The sequence below is a fragment of the Pogoniulus pusillus genome, chromosome 12, assembly GCF_015220805.1.
Source record: "Pogoniulus pusillus isolate bPogPus1 chromosome 12, bPogPus1.pri, whole genome shotgun sequence".
Taxonomy (NCBI): Eukaryota; Metazoa; Chordata; class Aves; order Piciformes; family Lybiidae; genus Pogoniulus; species Pogoniulus pusillus.
Genome location: NC_087275.1, coordinates 18,572,931 through 18,590,382, shown reverse-complemented (window position 1 = coordinate 18,590,382; position 17,452 = coordinate 18,572,931). Strand labels below are relative to the sequence as shown.

Sequence of the window (17,452 nt, the reverse complement as noted above, 5' to 3'; positions counted from 1 at the left end):
TACTCTGTATAGATTTTCTAGAAGTGGAGCTGTGATGTGGTAAACGGATTAGTTCTTAACTGCTGTGAATTACGTGTTAGGGCATGCCAAAGTAATTTTCTGGACCAGTTTAGTAATATGGTAATAATTTCTTTCTCCTTGAATGCAAAATTCTTTTAAAATCAGAAAATGAGAGATTTTGGAAATTGCATGACCTTGTGGATGAGGTCAGAGTCCATATTAAAAAAACAACACAAGACAACAAAACCAAGAACAAAAACAGCGACAGTGGAAGGAACCTCTCCTAAGTAGAAAATTAAAAATTATCCAAAGGTGACAGAGGTGAGAATAATGTGAGAAAAGCCTCTCCTTTGGAGACCTGAAAAACAGAAAACAAAAAGTAATTGCCACCTGACAGCTTTCTCTATATACAAAGAATTGGTAGATCCTAATGGGCAGATGTCCACACTAGAAAAAAAACATTAATTAGTACTCTTGTTGGCAGGCTCAGCTGAGAAAAACATGACTAAATGAACATGGAAACTGAAGTGCCTTCTGTGATGATAATTGCAAGTACTCACATTTATTGTAATTTGGGATGTGATTTTCCATTTGGATCTGAATCACTGAAAGGGTCTAGCTGTTGTGACAACATACAGGGATAATGATTCTATTAAAACACTCAGGGCCTAATTTTCAAAGGTATTTAATGGGATCAGAAAACTTTTGGTACCTTGGAAAATTTGGACACTTATCGTAATAGCAGGGGGAAATCTGCCAAGTAAGAATGAGGAGGAAGCAACAAAGAAACAGTGACTCTTGACATGTGAAAAGCAATATCACACTTTAAAATTACAGATTTTGCAAAAATAAGGAGAATAGAGAAGTGTGAGAAGGAAAATATTTTATTTTCTTTCATTTTTCAAGAAGGAAAAAAAGCTACAACAGTAATAAATGTTGGTCCTGGAAATTATATACATCAGCAAGTTCCTTCAGTGACAGAAATACAAATTCAAATTGCATATTAAAATTGAATTATAACATTTCTAGAAAGGTTGAAGGCAAAATGTGTTTTTCACAAGGTTAATTGTAAGCAAGTATGAAATATGGACAAGGCAAGTGTGGTTCAAACAGATCCTCAAAAGTATTGAACAGATCCTTTTGAAAGGGGCTAGACCCTAAGGCTGTAACATTAAAATGGCACTGTAGGTCCAAAGTACTTTGGGATTCATCTTCTAAACAGGCCAACAGTTGTGACCTGGGAAGATCTGTGTCATTCTATTGATGTTCCATAAACCTGATTTATCTCAACAGATGCAAAAACAATTACACACCATCTCACAAAGCCCAGACAAGTCATTTCCCTCTCATGTAAGTGTTTGGAGTCCCTGTTTAAAATTTTCCAAGTGAAAATCCTTCTGAGCTGAGGAATTACATATTCAAGGTTGATTTCAGAGGGCTGACAAAAAGGACCAAAGATATCATATTACTACTGTGTACTCAGAAAAAGAAAATTATAATTGATTTCTCTCCAATAGAATGAAAACCACAGCAATCACTCAAATTTTGGGCTTCTGGAATACCACAGAAGATCCAGGAAGTCAAAGTCTTAAGTCCGAATACTGCATTGAGACTTCTCTCTAAACTGAGCCTACCTGTGGTCTGAGCACATCCATCAAAGCTCCATCAAGTCTGTCTGCATTTAAGTTCTATATCCAACTTACCAGAAACTGCCCAACCTCTTAAAATGGAGATAATACAGTTATATCAGTGCATCCCATGGCCAAGATTGCGAGCTATACTCACAGCATGATGCAGCTTTCCAGCCTATCTTATCTGTAAGCATGTAGCTGTATTAGCTCAGATCAGTGGTGGAGAGTAGGCCTCCATGCTGTGACCAGTGCACTGAGGAAACTAGTCCTAAGGTTACAAGTAAAGACACTCAAGGTGACAGAAGCTAAGAAATTTTCCCATCTGATAATCAATTTGTGCTTGGTGTACAATAAAGCTCTAATGCTCTTGTGAGCCTTCACTGCCTAGCATTGCCATCTCTGAGTGCTGACTGCACAAATGCAGCTCTGGGGCAAGGTGAGCATCTCACTCTTTCAAAAGACAGGCCTGAGCATATTCTTGTTCTCTACTCTCTCTATAGCATTGTACAAGGTGTTCAACCAGACTAGAAGCCTCGAGCCCTTGCATGGGACACAGGCCCATGAGCAGCTCCAGAGGTTGCACTCTACCACACTGCTGCTTGTCAGGCAAAAGGAAAAAGTAGTTAAAAAGATTTTAAAAGGTGGAGGAAAAAGCAGAGCTTTGTAACGGCAAAGGAGTGGGGATCTGATTGAAGTGCTAGTGAGGGAAGGGAGTGCAATATGGGAGCATAGAGTTCAAGAAAGAACCATCATGTATGAAAGTAATAGACAACCTTCTTAGAGCCATCAAGGTACAGCAGCCTGGAAGACATATGTGCTGGTGATAGTATCAATATAGTTTGATATCTTTGTTACTGGAAAAAAAAAGGTCAGTTCCTCCATGGAAGTGAGGCATGGTTAAAACTCTGTCAAAGGCTGTTAGTAAAACTGTGGGTACCCAAACAGAGACCACACATAGGCATACAGGTGTCCAGGAAATTGGCTGTGATGAGTGTTGAAGCCTGGCACTTGAAGTTGAGGGTGGCAGAGACAATGCCTGTGTTAGGTGTGAGCAGATCAATGGTCTGCTTAACCTAGCGGCTGAACTGAAAGACAAAGAGAAAAAGCTAAGGGCTATAAGGGAATGTGAAAGGGAGTTAGATTTGTAGTGTTCCCCAAGGATCAGTGCTGAGCCTAGTCCTGTTTAATACCTTTATTGACAATCTGGACCAGGGGATTGAGTCCAGCATCAGTAAGTTTGCAGATGACACCAAGCTAGGAGCAGGTATCAATCTGTTGGAGGATGAGAGAGCCCTGCAGAGGGACCTAGACAGGCTGGATGGGAGGGCAGAGGCCAATGGGATGAGATTTAATAAGGCCAAGTGCAGGCTTCTACACTTTGGCCACTACAACCCCAAGCAGCACTACAGGCTGGGGACAGAGTGGCTGGAGAGCAGCCTGGCAGAAAGAGGCCTGAGGGTACTGCTAGATAGTAGGCTGAAGATGAGCCAGCAGTGTGCCCAGGTGGCCAGGAGAGCAAATGGCATCCTGGCCTGGATCAGGAACAGCGTGTCCAGCAGGATGAGAGAGGTTATTCTTCCCCTGTACTCAGCACTGCTCAGGCCACACCTTGAGTACTGTGTCCAGTTCTGAGCTCCTCAGCTCAAGACAGATGTTGAGATACTGCAATGTGTCCAGAGAAGGGTGATAAAGCTGTTGAGAGGCCTGGAACACAAACCCTATGAGGAGAGGCTGAGGGAGCTGGGGATGTTTAGCCTGGACAAAGAGGAGGCTCAGGGCTGACCTCATTGCTGTCTACAACTACCTGAAAGGAGGTTGCAGATAGGTGGGGGTCAGTCTCTTCTGCCAGGCAACCAGCAACAGAACAAGGGGACACAGCCTCAAACTGTGCCGTGGGTGGTATAGGCTGGATATCAGGAGAGAGAACTGATTTGCCATTGGAATGGGCTGCCCAGGGAGGTGGTGAAGTCACCATCCCTGGGTCATAGGTTGAACTGGATGATCTTGGAGGTCTCTTCCAACCTGATTGATTCTAACTCTAATACTAATTAATTGCATTATCTCATCTCTATTAGAACACTCTTTTTTTGCTTTAGAACCTAATAGCTATTAATATTTTATTACTGTTAATGCTTAATTAGATTAATAGCAACAGAAATGGCTAACCTCATGAGCTGATCTTTTGACACTACCATCAGCTATATATTACTTTGGGCATGGTAAAACTTAGAGAGAACTCAATCTAGTGCATTTTAAAATCTTTCCATTATATGGCACTGTGTATAAAATACATCATATATAAAGTGCAATCAGCTGCACTATCTGAGGAACACACAGATTTGCTGTGTCTGACTTGTAAACCTTTAGCCTTATTTACAGAGTGTTTGGCCAAATATTCCAATTAAAATCTATTTAAATCCCCAAGACACATTCTAGATGTCTAAATTGCACAATGCAAAACACGACTAGGTAAAAAGCTAACTCCAGAACTAGCAACACAGATATAATAGTGCATGGTTCTTGCAGGCTAATTTACTTGTTGGCAGTTATTGTTCTTTCAGAGGCTTCTTGGGGATCTCCAGGAGGCATTTCAGCGTGACAAATTGGCATCCTCTTACAGAAAACACCCTTTGGGTTTAGTATCACACAGTAAATATGACTACTGTCTCTAGCCTCAGCTGAGAACGAGTATGAGGCTCCTAGGGCAGTCAGAAACCTCTGTCAGCTTGGTCTAAGTACCAGGGGAATGGCAAAAGCAATAGTAAAATGATTGTCAGCATTTGGGTTTTGGTTTGTTTTTATAATTAATGAACAATCCACACTTCTCTGTATTTTATAATCATGTATAATATAGTATAGTAGAGTCACAGAATGGTTTGGAAGGGACCTTCGAGATCATCTAGTTCCAACACCCATGTCTTGGGCAGGACAGCTTCCACAAGATCTAGTTGTGCAAAGCCCCATTCATTCTGGCCTTGAACACTTCTAGGGAGTAGACTTCATTAACTTCTCTAGGCAACCTGTTCCACTCTCACAGTGAAGAATTTCTGACTTACATCTAACCTAAATCTACCCTCTTTCAACTTAAAAGTGTTACTCCTTGTCCTCTCACTACACTCCAATATATTGTACCCATTATTAAAATAGGAATATCTCCATAGAGTCTAAAGAATTGAGGTGATGCTGTGATTGAACCTGCACAGTTCAAGCAGTAAATAGTCCCTGCCTCGAAGATGTACAGCCTATTTAGGTAAGATAGATAGTATGTGTGGGGTTTAGGGGTAGAGAGGAGGTGTACATGGTGTGGCAGCAACAAACAGCATGCTAGTTCCACAACCATTCTTTTAGGAACAGTAGGAGAGTGTGAAGAGAGGGAGAAGGAAGTTTAGTTACAAAGTAGGTACTCAAAATATTCCATTACCCTATCACTTTGTAGTGTTCTACACTTTGTAGTTCTTTAATGGCCATTTCATATTAATGCTTCACTCTTCGACAGCTGACAGCAGAAGCAACCAGCGTTTAACAGCATAAAAAAATGTAAACCAGAATTGTTTGTAAAGTAATGTGCATCTTCTGGCAGAGTTACCACAACAAATTAAGGGCACTTTCAGTGCCTGTAGTTCTGAATTTTGATGCCAAAGGTAGGATTTTAACGTATTTTTTTTAGATTTGTGTTCTCTACAATCAATTTTAATGGTTTAAAAAATATGAAGTGGTTAAGGATATTTAAGGGGCTACAACTTCAATCTTACTTGTTTGTTTATTTCACACAGGAGCATTCTCTTTCCTGCTGACTCTCAGAGTATCTTTATGTTATTTCAAATCATTTTTTGCATGTGTTTATTCTGGTAGATGTAAGTACATTTTTTAATGTGCCCCATTCAGTCACATTTATTTATGCTGCCTCTGTTCCTAGGAAGGTTCCCTACAGTCAGAAATACCATACATCATCCCCACTATTTAGTATGCCAATATTTGTTATTCCTAGTTACAGAATGACAATGTATTTGCAGTGGCTTTAGCACGCAACTCTGTAAGCTTCATACCTTGAGTCTGAGGGCAGTTGACAAGCTTTTCCAGAATTGCTACTTGGTTTTCTGCCTGGGAAAAAAAAACGGAGATTTTTCCATGCATATTCCACAGACCAAGTGTGAATGATGAGTAAGTTAACTAAAAACTATGAGAAACATTAAAACTACATTCCAGAACCCAGAGAAACAAATTCAGTCCCTTCTGCTCCTAATGTAAATTTCCTTCATATAAGGCATCTTATATCAGAGCTCCTGGGAGTGTTTTATGATATCTTGATTCATTAATGAGCCATACTCACACTTACTGCTCCATAACTCTGGTGAACCCAGCTAAGGTACAGCCTCTGTGAACTTTTCTCACTTCATCTATTCAAATATTGCATTTTTAGCTCATCAGACTGATGCCTCTTGTGCCAAGCACAGGATCATCTTTAAAATATATGCTTAACCATTCAAACTAGGGGGATCACTGCAAGGAAATGCAAATTACTTGCTAGTATTCTCACCTTTAGAGCTGAGGAAGAACCCAATTTGCTTGAGATCACACTGTGCTGGGTCCTGCACAAATACAGTTATCACAGTCCTTACCCCCAAAAGTTGATTCTAGAAGACAAGACAAAACAGATGATTGGGACTGATCACCTTTCTTGGTGCAGTGAAGACAGAGTAATACAAGTAAACAGGGTATACACACTGGGTATTTTTCTTGCTTTGGGATAGAAAGGCATGAAAAGCAACTCCCATAACTCCAGTCAGGTCTTGCATACAGTTTGAATTTTATTAATAGTAAATATGCAAACAACACAGTGCAATTCATCATTAGAGGTCCTAAAGATGAGCTATTATTTTTTTTCCCTTTATTGGACGTGTGTCCAGTCAGAAATTAAAGTTCCTGTGGTGTTATCTTCAAAAGCAAGAGATCTGACTCCTTCCAACAATCCCTCTCCATCTAAAAATAAGCTATGCTTCTGAGAACTGAGTGCAGGCTATTGCTAAAATGAATAATGTGTAATGAGTACTGCATTTGCCTACATACCATTGCCTAACAACCGGTATCTAATCCATTACTGTAAAACGTTTGAGGATGTCACACATATTGGAAGACAATATATAAAATGAAATTCTCTTATTCTCATTTAATAATGCTTCAAACATAACATCATTTTCACATAGTTTGAAAAGTAATATAAGATATCCCAAGACAGATCGCTCTGAGCTAAAATTTCAGGAAAGGTTCTTCTTTGAATTTGCAATTAGTGATTGAATAACTATTGCCTTAGAGGATATATCAATGAAATTACTAGAGATTTACCACTGAATTACTTTTGAAAGTAAGAAAGCTTCACAAAAAGCATGTGTAATGGTTATAATGGTTTGAGTTCTAATCCATAGCTCAGACAGTACAGGATTAATGAAAAGCTATCAGAGATTTCAGCCAAAGCTGCTGACCACTTCAATCGATTCCTGGCATTACAGTGCACTCTGCACTTGTGAACTGGCCAAAATACAAGAGAAGTTTCAGATGTGCAATAAACAAACAAAAAAAAAGCAAAGATAATGACTGGATCAATTTGTGCCAGTTGATGCTAATAGATATAGAAGAGGAATTCACAGGATGTACCCATGTTCTTCTATCAGAAAAAATGTACAATCACGGAATCACAGAATTGTAGGGGTCTGGAAATCATCTGGCCCAACGTCTCTGCCAAAGCAGCTTCACCTAGGGCAGATCAAACAGGAATGCATCTAGGCTGGTTTTGCCAAGTCTCCACAAAGAGAGACTCCACAACCTTCCTGGGCAACCTGTTCCAGTGCTCCATTACCCTCACTGTAAAGAAGATTTTCCTCATGTTGAGGCAGAACTTCCTGTGTTCCAGTTTGTATCTGCTGCTTCTCATTCTATCGCTGGGCACCAGTGAAAATAGCCTACACCCATCTTCTTGACAGCCACCCTTGTTTGTATTTGTAATTTATCTGCAAATGTTGATCAGATCCCCTCAGATCCCAGCAATAATTTAGCTGAGTGTTGATAGCACACCAGTGTTTTGGCTACTGCTAAGCCAAGCACCAAGGCTGTGCTTTTCCAACATTTCCTGCCCAAACATTAGGCTGAGGGATGGGCAAAATCTTGGGAGGGGACACAGCTGGGCCAGTTGACCCAAACTGATCAAAGGGGCATTCTGTACCATATGACATCTGTTTGGATATGAAAGCTAAGCGAAAGAAGGAAGCGTGGGGCACATACATTAATGACATTTGTCCTCTAGAGCAATTGCTACACCTATTAAAGCCCTGCTTCCCGGGGAGCAGCCAAACATCATTTGTTAATGGGAAGTAGAGAACATCTTTGTTCAGTCTTGCTTCCTCATACGGCCTTTGCTTTACCTTTCACTTCATTAAATTGCTTCCATCTTGGCCCATGGGCCTCTTGTTATATTTTCCCTCTCCCCTGTCAATCTAAGAAGGGGTGTGATAGAATGGCTTTTGTGGACATTTAGCCTCCACCCAGGGCCACACCAACACAAGCCTTCCTACCTTCAAGTAGAACAACATTCTTACCCAGCTTAGCATCATCTGTATACTTACTGAGAGTGCACTCAGTTCTGTCATCCAGACAACAAGACCCAGTACTGAGCCCTTGGAAACAACACTTGTGATTTGCCACTCCAATCAGTATCACTCTTTGGACTTGGACATCCAACCCATCCAAGCCACGTACAGCCAATTTCTCTAGGAGGATGCTGTGGGAGATGTTGCTTGGTAGACAGTATCCACATTTGATGAGTCATCTTGCTGTGGAGGGAGATCAGATTCGTCAAGTGGTACCTGCCCTTCATGAACCCATCTGGTTGTCCTGCTGGCACTAAAGATGATTTTCTCCATCACTTTCCCCTGCTCTGAAGTCAGACTAATGGGTCTGTATTTCCACATCACAAAAGTATTAGCTGTCAGCTGAACTTTACATGCATGACAAGAGCCATCTTACACAGGTATGCAAAGGTAGCACACCACTGCATTCAATCCAACCTCTTACAATAGCAGAGTCTGTCTCTGCTCCTCCCCTGAGCTTGCGGAAGCTTTCAGCTTCAAAACAGGTACATTGTCAGTAGCAGCCCATGGATCCAAACCTCTGCAGAAACCACTACATAGCTACAAAAAAGATATGTGAGCCTGAATGTGTTGAAAAATATAAAAAACAAGGCTTTGTTTTCTTGATGTGCTTTTTGAGATGATAATTCTTGTTTACCTAGTAATCTCAAAAGAGAATACTACCACAGCCTGCCCTTAACGACAAATCCTGTCCAGAGACAAAAGACTGTTTTGTCTGGAGGGATTTTGTTTGTCATTTGTTGTATTTTTGTTTGGTTTGGTTTGGTTTGGTTGGGGTATTGTGTATTTTTTTTTGGGTGGTCGTCGGTTTTTTTTGTTTGTGTTTGTTGTTTGTTTTGAAAAAGGAGGTAATTCTTACTCTGCTGTCAGTCTGTATCCAAAATCATATCTGCTGAAGTCAGGTTAGGGTCCCCCCAAGTTAACCTGTTACAACTGTTTAAGAAAGGATAGAATTTCTTCATTATCTGCCATCAAAAAGACCCAAACTTCTTAGGCATGCCATAAAACAGATGAGTGGAAAATTGTGTTTAGCTTCCAGGACATCCAACACATATGCACATGTTAGTGCTCATTAGAGAAAGGTAAGAATGCAAAACTTAGAGAGCATTTATACAGATTCTAAGTTTCAGTGATAACACAAAAAAAAAAAATGAAGTATCTGGAAAATAGAATGTCATTTTTCAGCCTGCCACAGTGAGAAATTACACTCACACGAGTGTACTTTTATCTTCTAAAGAGGGAAGATCAGAGTTTCAGTAGTTCTGGTCATTTCTCTTAGGAAAAGTGAATTAAACTCTCAATTTTTTCAAATGTAGCAATCAGTTTAATCTTGTCTGCCACTTTATGTTGGGGAATGCACACAGATGACAGTATCAGAAGCCTGAGAAACTTAGCTTTCTTCTTTAACCTGCATTCTTTAACTGCTGCAGTGAAGATATGAAATCTCTTTGCACGTAAATGTTTCTGTGCTCACCTGGCAGTGGTCTCAGGCCATTACTGGAGGAAAACTACATTCTATTGGTGCTTGTCTTGGCCAACTTCTTCAGAACAAACTCAAAGTCTCTTAACCTTCTCTTTATATATTTAATGCTTCCACTTTAAAAGGAAGTGGCGTTCTAATCTCCTATGTCCTTATGACAGGCTTCATCATTAGTAAAAAGTATTTAATAATATGCAAGAGCAAGGTATTAATATTTAAAATCACAGCTTATTATTAGTCAAATAAATCCAGCCTTCCATCTTCAGGGCTCAACATCGATCTTCCCCAACTGCTCATTCCTGATAGACTGTAAGTTCTCTAGTGGAAGAAGGTGTTTTGAGGTCACATTATAAAGCGACATGGACACAAATCACTGATGATTTTCACAGTGCTGTGCTTTCCTTTGATGATTAATACCATGCAAGATATCACCATGCAGGTCCTTTTTTTAAACTGGCATTCTTGTGCTATTTCTTTCTTCTTCCTTTTTTTTTTTTTTTTTTTTTTTTTTTTTTTTTTTTGTGCTGAGTGCTACATTATCATCATGGCTTAGGGCATTAACCTCATCACATTCACGACATAGCCTTGAACTTTTCTCTTAATGTGTAACGCTCTAAAGGATATGCATCCATTTGTGAAGCATTATCTGCATGTTTCATACATTCTAGTGGTTCTTATTACTACAAAAAGTGAGCTTTTTCTTAGCAGAAGTCTAGGTCTCTGAAGTCCAAGTAGTAGTGCATCTGGCATAGAAAATGTTTCTTCTAGATTTTTTTCACTAGATGGAAGCCCGTATTGGGATAAAACAGAGGTGAACAAACCTCATTTCCTCTGAAATCATGAGATGATCCCAAGCTTTTAAATAAAGCACTAGGAGTAGCTCTTACAAAAGCCTGCAACCTCTGCAGCAGGGTCTGCTCTTGTCATAGCCTAACAGAATTGGGAAGGTATGCTTGTACTGTTGAATAACACCCAGCAAGGACCATTCTCAAGCCTGCTGTTTGTTGGTATAGACTCAGCCAAAGAGAGATACTGCCACACTGAATCCTGTTTCCTGCCATTTCATCAGCTACTGCAGGTCACTCTGCCCAGAAACCTGAGATAGAGCACAGAGGGCATCAGTTAGGATAGCTGCCCATTAAAGTCAGGTTTTGGAGGAAATTCTCTCTTCTGCTGAGGTTTTAAGGGAAAAAAGCTGCTTGTATCAAGAGCTGACATCTGCACACCCATAGCCTGCAAAACTATCTCTTGCAGCCTTGACAGTGTTCACAAACATATTATTAATGTGATGACACTCAGCCCTTTTCTACTTGTTGTTGATTTTTTTTCCCAAAAGCATTTCTCAGCTGTAGCTAAAGCTAGTGAATATCTGGGTTGCTTGCATTTTAGAGCCAGCTGTGGAGCAAAGGACTAGCTCAGTTTACCCATAGGGCTGGAGCTCAGCCACCAAAGATGCATTTATAGTTCCAGGGATCAATAAAGCAATCTCACTGCGCCTTCTCAAAAGCAGGTAATTAGAGTTTAAAGTCTTTGAAGGGCTGAATGTCTTCCTTCAGTTGAAGCTCTGACTCTGAAATGAGGAAGTTGGACCCAGGCTCCATTGTTCTGGCTGAGGCATGCTTTGGGGCATCATTTGCAAAGGCTTTTGATTGACCAAGCCTTCCGCCAAAGCATGCAAAGAGTAACATAAGGTTTAAAAAAAAAAAAAAAAGTCAAAATTTTATGTGACAAAGAAATAAAGACAGCAGTGCTTCAATCACTTCATCTCAGTAGTAGACAGAGCACCAAACCACTCGTTTGTGTTTTTGTATGTGCCCTAGTTTGAGCCACGAGCTGCCCAGAGCAAAAGGACAGAAAGTAGTTTTCCCCAAAGGAGTAAATGAAAACAATCACACAGAACTGGAGGTTAACTATGAATGCATTTTACAAATACATACAGAAGCACAAAAGGTATCCAGGGAAAAGAGCTATGATGAGATGAGACAGGATGAGATTTAACAAGGCCAACTGCAGGCTTCTACACTTTGGCCACAAGAACCCCAAGCAGCACTACAGGCTGGGGATGGAGTGACTGGAGAACAGCCAGGCAGAGAGAGACCTGGGGTTACTGGTGGATAGTAGCTTAACATGAGCCAGCAGTGTGCCCAGGTGGCCAAGAGAGCCAATGGCATCCTGGCCTGCATCAGGAACAGTGTGGCCAGAGGGACAAGGGAGGTTATTCTGTCCCTGTACTCAGCACTGGTCAGGCCACACCTTGAGAACCGTGTCCAGTTCTGGGCCCCTCAATTCAAGAAAGATGTTGAGGATATTGGAATGTGTCCAGAGAAGGGTGACAAAACTGGTGAGGGGCCTGGAGCACAGCCCTGTGAGGAGAGGCTGAGGGAGCTGGGGGTGTGCAGCCTGCAGAAGAGGAGGCTCAGGGGTGACCTCATTGCTGTCTACAACTCCATGAAGGGAGGCTATAGCCAGGTGGGGGTTGGTCTCTTCTACCAGGCAACCATCAACAGAACAAGGGGACACAGTCTCAAGTTGTGTCAGGGAAGGTCTAGGCTGGATATTAGGAGGAAGTTGTTGCCAGAGAGAGTGATTGGCATTGGAATGGGCTGCCCAGGGAGGTGGTGGAGGCACCGTCCCTGGAGGTGTTGAAGAAAAGCCTGGATGAGGCACTTAGTGCCATGGTCTGGTTGACTGGCTAGGGCTGGGTGCTAGGTTGGACTGGATGATCTTGGAGGTCTCTTCCAACCTGCTGATTGTATGATTCTATGATATACAGAAATTAGGCCAGGCTGCCAGACCAAAGCTTTCCAAAGCCTCCCCCAGCTCCGCGTCAGCAGGCACAGGAGCAGGCCCAACTGCCCCCACCCACAGGATGAGCCTACTGGGCCTTGATGCCCACCCCCCGCCTATGCTTCGCTGCCCTCCTACTGCTAGGCCCAGGCGCACAGCCAAGGCCACAAGCTCCCCACAAACTAGAGACATAAGAGCAGAGAGAAGGGAGAAAGCATTTGTTTCTAAACCAGTGCTTTCTTTTCTTCAGAAGATCTGGTTTTTGGGACGGCCATTTTCACACCTTTTTGTCAGCAGCTCCTAACACACCTGCAAATTTTAGCTCAGAGCATGGAACAGAGGAGGATTTACTCCTCTGACCTCCCTTTGGCAGAACAGCTTCAGTTGTTCCATCTAGATATGCACACAAAGAAATGCATACAAGTTTCACCCTTTACAGTTGATACAGACTGGTAACTGCAAGAAAAGAGTGGCTAGAGGTACAGGATATTTAGGGGTAAAGTTAATATATAAATATATCATGAATGAATGTCCTTCCTTCACATTGCCACTTGCATTCAAGTGTATTTATATTTTTTTTTATATATATATATGTATATGTTTGTTTTTTTATCTTGTCTGTTCCCCCAGGAGAAGCCCAAAAGAAAAAGAGAGATGGCCAAATTGACAGAGTCAATGAGTGAGTACAAATAGGAAGTTCAACCACTTTCTTTTTCCATCTGTTCCTTACATAATGCCCCAAACCTAGAAAATAATGCTTGCATTCAAGGATCTCATTCAGCCCTGTCCTCACTCCTAGCTCCATCATAAATCATCCTACTCCTAAAAAAAAAAAAAAAAAAAAAAAAAAAAAAAAAAAAAAGTAACTACGTGGGGCTTTAATGAGTGCCTAATTTACTTGGTTCAGGTTAGTGCATGCATTCTTTCACGAGGTTAAAAAAGGTCACGTGAAATCCAGCGTGACAATACAGAATTGTTGTCTATGCTATATTCATCCAGCAGGAACTATGCCCAGAGATACATGTGGAAATATTTCCATTGATATGACTGGTTTCTAAGAGGTGTGCATTGTTTTAAATATGTAACTGATATGAGGTAGTTTGTGCTTCCTCTGTAATGTGAGATCTGGAGAGTGGAGTAGTATCTATAGAATCCTGAGATCATAGAGTCATTTTGATTAGAAAAGACCCTGAAGATCATCAAGCTGAGCTGCTATCTAACTCTACCAAGTCTGATGCTAAATCATATCCCTTATCACCACATGTATGTGTATTTTAAGCACCTCCAGGAATAGTGATTCCACCACCTTCCAGAGGAGTCTACTCCACTGTTTGAAAACTGTTTCAGCGAAGAAGCTTTTTCTAAAATCCAATCTAAACCTTCTCTTGTGCAATTTGAGGTTGAACTTATAGCTGAAAGACTCAGGTGGGGTAATATATTTCTGGACAAAATGTGAAGTCATTTCAGGATGAAATTGTGATAAAATACTGTTTCTTTCCTAGACCATATCTAGCTTCACAAGCCCATGCAAACTTAAATAATTTGACTTTTAAAGGGAGAAATCTTTTACTCTGCTTAACCAGAGACTATAGAAAGACAGAAACACTGACATTTGCATTAGAAAGTGGTTTCAAGTTATTTTTTTCCTCTTTGTATACAGGACTGGTCCTAGGGCAGAATTTTTCTTGTCTTTCTGCTCTCACAGTTTGCTTCACTTCATTTTGAAATCACTCTCTGTGTGTCCTTATATATGCCGCTGCAAGGCAGGGTCAGTACTACTGACTACACAAGGTTATTTCAGTATTAGAAGATCACAAAAAGGTAGTGCAGGTCTGGGACACACAACCAAGGCAGCAGAACATGCATATGGCAAACACCCTATTCCTAAAGTTTTATGAACTGACACAAGACATAGACGTCAGAGAGCTTTTTTTCCCTGTGGGAAGAGCATAATTAATCAGTAGCAGACTACAGGCAGTGACATCAGGTACACAGTAACAAACTGGCAAGTAGTTAAACTCTCAATAAAGTACTTGGTGGAGTTCTTGTCATGGAGGTGTGTGTTCTTACCTGAATACTGTTCTGTCCACTTTTTACTTTTTTTCTACTGTCTGCATTTCTAAGACCTGGAGAAGTTTAAGTTTCTAAGGGAGATTCATAGATGGCATTTTCAATTTTCTGCTCTGCCCAACAGGTTCCGCATCCATATACTTCCCCCAGTATTCACAGATGCAAATAATTTCTCCCTAATACAGCAAAGCCTAGATAGTAACAGTGTACACGGTCAATATTGCAGTTTAGCAATAAGGAATGGTATTTTTTCTCCATTAACCTCTGTGGATGTATATTATTCTTAGAAACATCTTGCAAACATGTCACTTGTCTCGCATTACTGGATGCTGGATAGATGTATTCTGCCTTGAGGGATGGGTGGGAGTTGGATGGACAAAGGAAGAACTTGTTATCAAAGGAGGAAGCAGATAAGTGGTATCTGTGCCATGCATTAGGTACTTGCTGGACTTTGCACAGTCTTTCCATAAAAAGGTGGCAGAATCTCATCACAGAGCATTAGGGGGAAGTAAGCAGACTCTGAATGGCTTGGAGAGTCAGAGGAGAGACCTCCATAAGGTTTTATAATGGATCAGGAACATTAACTCAAAAATTAAGTGCACAATTCCTTTAGGATGTGTGTTTGTCTTGGAAATTACTTTCATTTTGCTTAAGATGAATTGCTTCTTAAAAGTATTTACTGCTGCTTTATATGAGGATTTGTTCATACTTCATGCAAGGCTTTCATGAAAATTTTAGATTATTTCATGACAATTTAAAAAAAAATTAATAAATCACAAACTGCATTGTAAGCTGCAAATAAAATTCTTAGTGAACATACCACAGCACTTATTTTAAAGCTTGCACAGTTTAAAAGAAAGTGAATGGAATGGGGAAGCAATGAGACAGCCCCATGCTTTGGACTGAAAGGCCTTTTTCTTGGGACAAAGAGAATAAAAAAGGCCTTTGAGGAGTAGAAGGTTTCAAAGGCCTTAAAATATGGCTTGAACATGGTGCAAATAAAACAAAATTATTATTTACCTTCAGTTTCACCCAACAACTGTGCTTCTTGTCTCTTTCCTCTGTCCACATCTTTGCACAGCTCTGGAAAAAAATCAATCACGTTCCCTCCAGTGCTCTACCGTTTTCTCTCAATCAGAACACTCTGATGAAGTTACCTGGCACTGCTCTCTCTCCTTTCCTCCCCATAAAGCTTCTCAGAATGTTTCTGCTGTAAGAAAACCCCCATACCTGAGATTCACATCACGTTGCACGCTAAGAGGAAGACTGAGAGGACATTGATGTAGTTGTTCCAACTCTCTTCTTTTTGCCAGCAGGAATAACAGTCTGCATTTTTGTCACATTTCTTATTTCAATTCTCAGGTCTGTTGCATTGATTGTTAGGGGAAAAAATACGTTTTTCTACTCTTTTCCTATAGGACCTTTATGGTGATGGGAAGATATGATGTACTATGACAGAGCCTTGTAACTGCTGATTGAGAGAGCAATCAACCCTGAAAATTATTTAAAAAAAAAAAAAAAAAGAAAGAAGGAGGCAAAATAATTTTAAAACATCATTTCAAGTGAGAATTGGAAACATTGTGCTAAATTATTTGAGATAAGCCCTTAAAGCTGATATAGAAGCTAGAATGCACACCACGTAAGACCACTCTTTGCCCCAAGTTATTACTTTATAACACCTGCACAAAATTAATAGAAAGACACATTGACCCCCAGGGTGCTGTCCAAGAATTCTTTTATAATGCCTTAAAATCCATGTGCATTTTGAAATTTCTTTATAGCCTGAGTTGGGCATTTATCTCATATAGTCTCAGAATACTTAAAAGCTGAGCATACAAATGAAACTAGGAACCAAATTATTTCACTATGTTTTTTGTTTTCTTCTGCCTCTTGGTCTCATGCTTCCCATACAGTGGCTGTTATTTTTAACCCAAATTATGCCATCATCTTGCCTGTAAACAGCTAAAGCACAACAAGCAAGGCACGAGAGCAAATATTACGCAGGGCAGGAAGGTATGCAATGTTCAACCTGATATAGTTGGCTGACATAAAAAATAAGATATTCAGAGAAACTTCCTGTACAAAACTCTTTAGTCCCCAGGAGCAAACACCATTCTTTGGGGAAAGAGAATTATTACTAGACATTGTAGCAAGTAGACAAATATAGTGAATGCCTTGATAGTATCTCAGAAGAAGTGCATTCAAGGTCCAATGTTATGAGATTGAAAGGAATTTAGTTCCGTAAGTTTCTCCTCATACTGTCCAGCCAGTCAAAGTGTACAGCATGCTCCTGAGTTGCCTTGGGTGAAAGCAAGCTGTCTTCTTCATAATACTCAACTGTTATCTGTGGTCACTATTATAAGTCACCCCTTTATGACCAGGGGTAACTGGTTGCTTCTTTACCAACAAGACAGCACGCTGGCTTGCAGAGCACCTGAAAAGCTCTCCTCAGGATTTTGATATTTCTATAAGCCCTGACAGAGATGTGGTCTTTGTTGAAGACTACGTAGATATGAGCATGTCTCTCCTCCTTCATCCTTAATGAGCTTTTTTGTTCTCCAGGTCACTGATGTAACAAATGGGTTTGTACAAACTCTTCTCCCTGTGATAATGAGGAAGTCTGTGGTCTGGGCTGTGACTTATCCAGCAGTATGGATCTAGTGTGTCATGTGATGGCTGCAACATAATCAATGTGTGACATGAGCAGTGTGAACTTGCTACAGGCTAGAATGGAAAATGGGCATGGTTGTCTGCCTTAAAGCATTTAATCAGAGAGATGACATCCAGTTCAGATGTTTTCTGGCAGTAGGGGCTCATCAGTAAACAGTTGTGGGTTTGTTCTG

At 40.6% G+C, this 17,452-nt stretch overlaps 1 protein-coding gene across 4 annotated transcripts in view; it reads left to right on the top strand.

The window, feature by feature from the left end:
* KCNJ6 (potassium inwardly rectifying channel subfamily J member 6) overlaps window positions 1-17,452 on the top strand; it is a 165,755-nt gene that overhangs the window by 34,449 nt on the left and 113,854 nt on the right. Inside the window, exon 2 of one of the 4 annotated variants that reach the window (XM_064152518.1) lies at window positions 13,170-13,218. The exons of 1 other annotated variant lie outside the window; for it this stretch is intronic. In XM_064152518.1, the coding sequence (XP_064008588.1) occupies window positions 13,194-13,218 (25 nt within the window). In that variant the 5' untranslated portion in view covers window positions 13,170-13,193. Of the gene's footprint in view, window positions 1-12,493; window positions 13,219-17,452 lie in introns of those variants that run through there. 2 more of the 4 variants (XM_064152521.1, XM_064152517.1) reach the window with 2 other exon arrangements.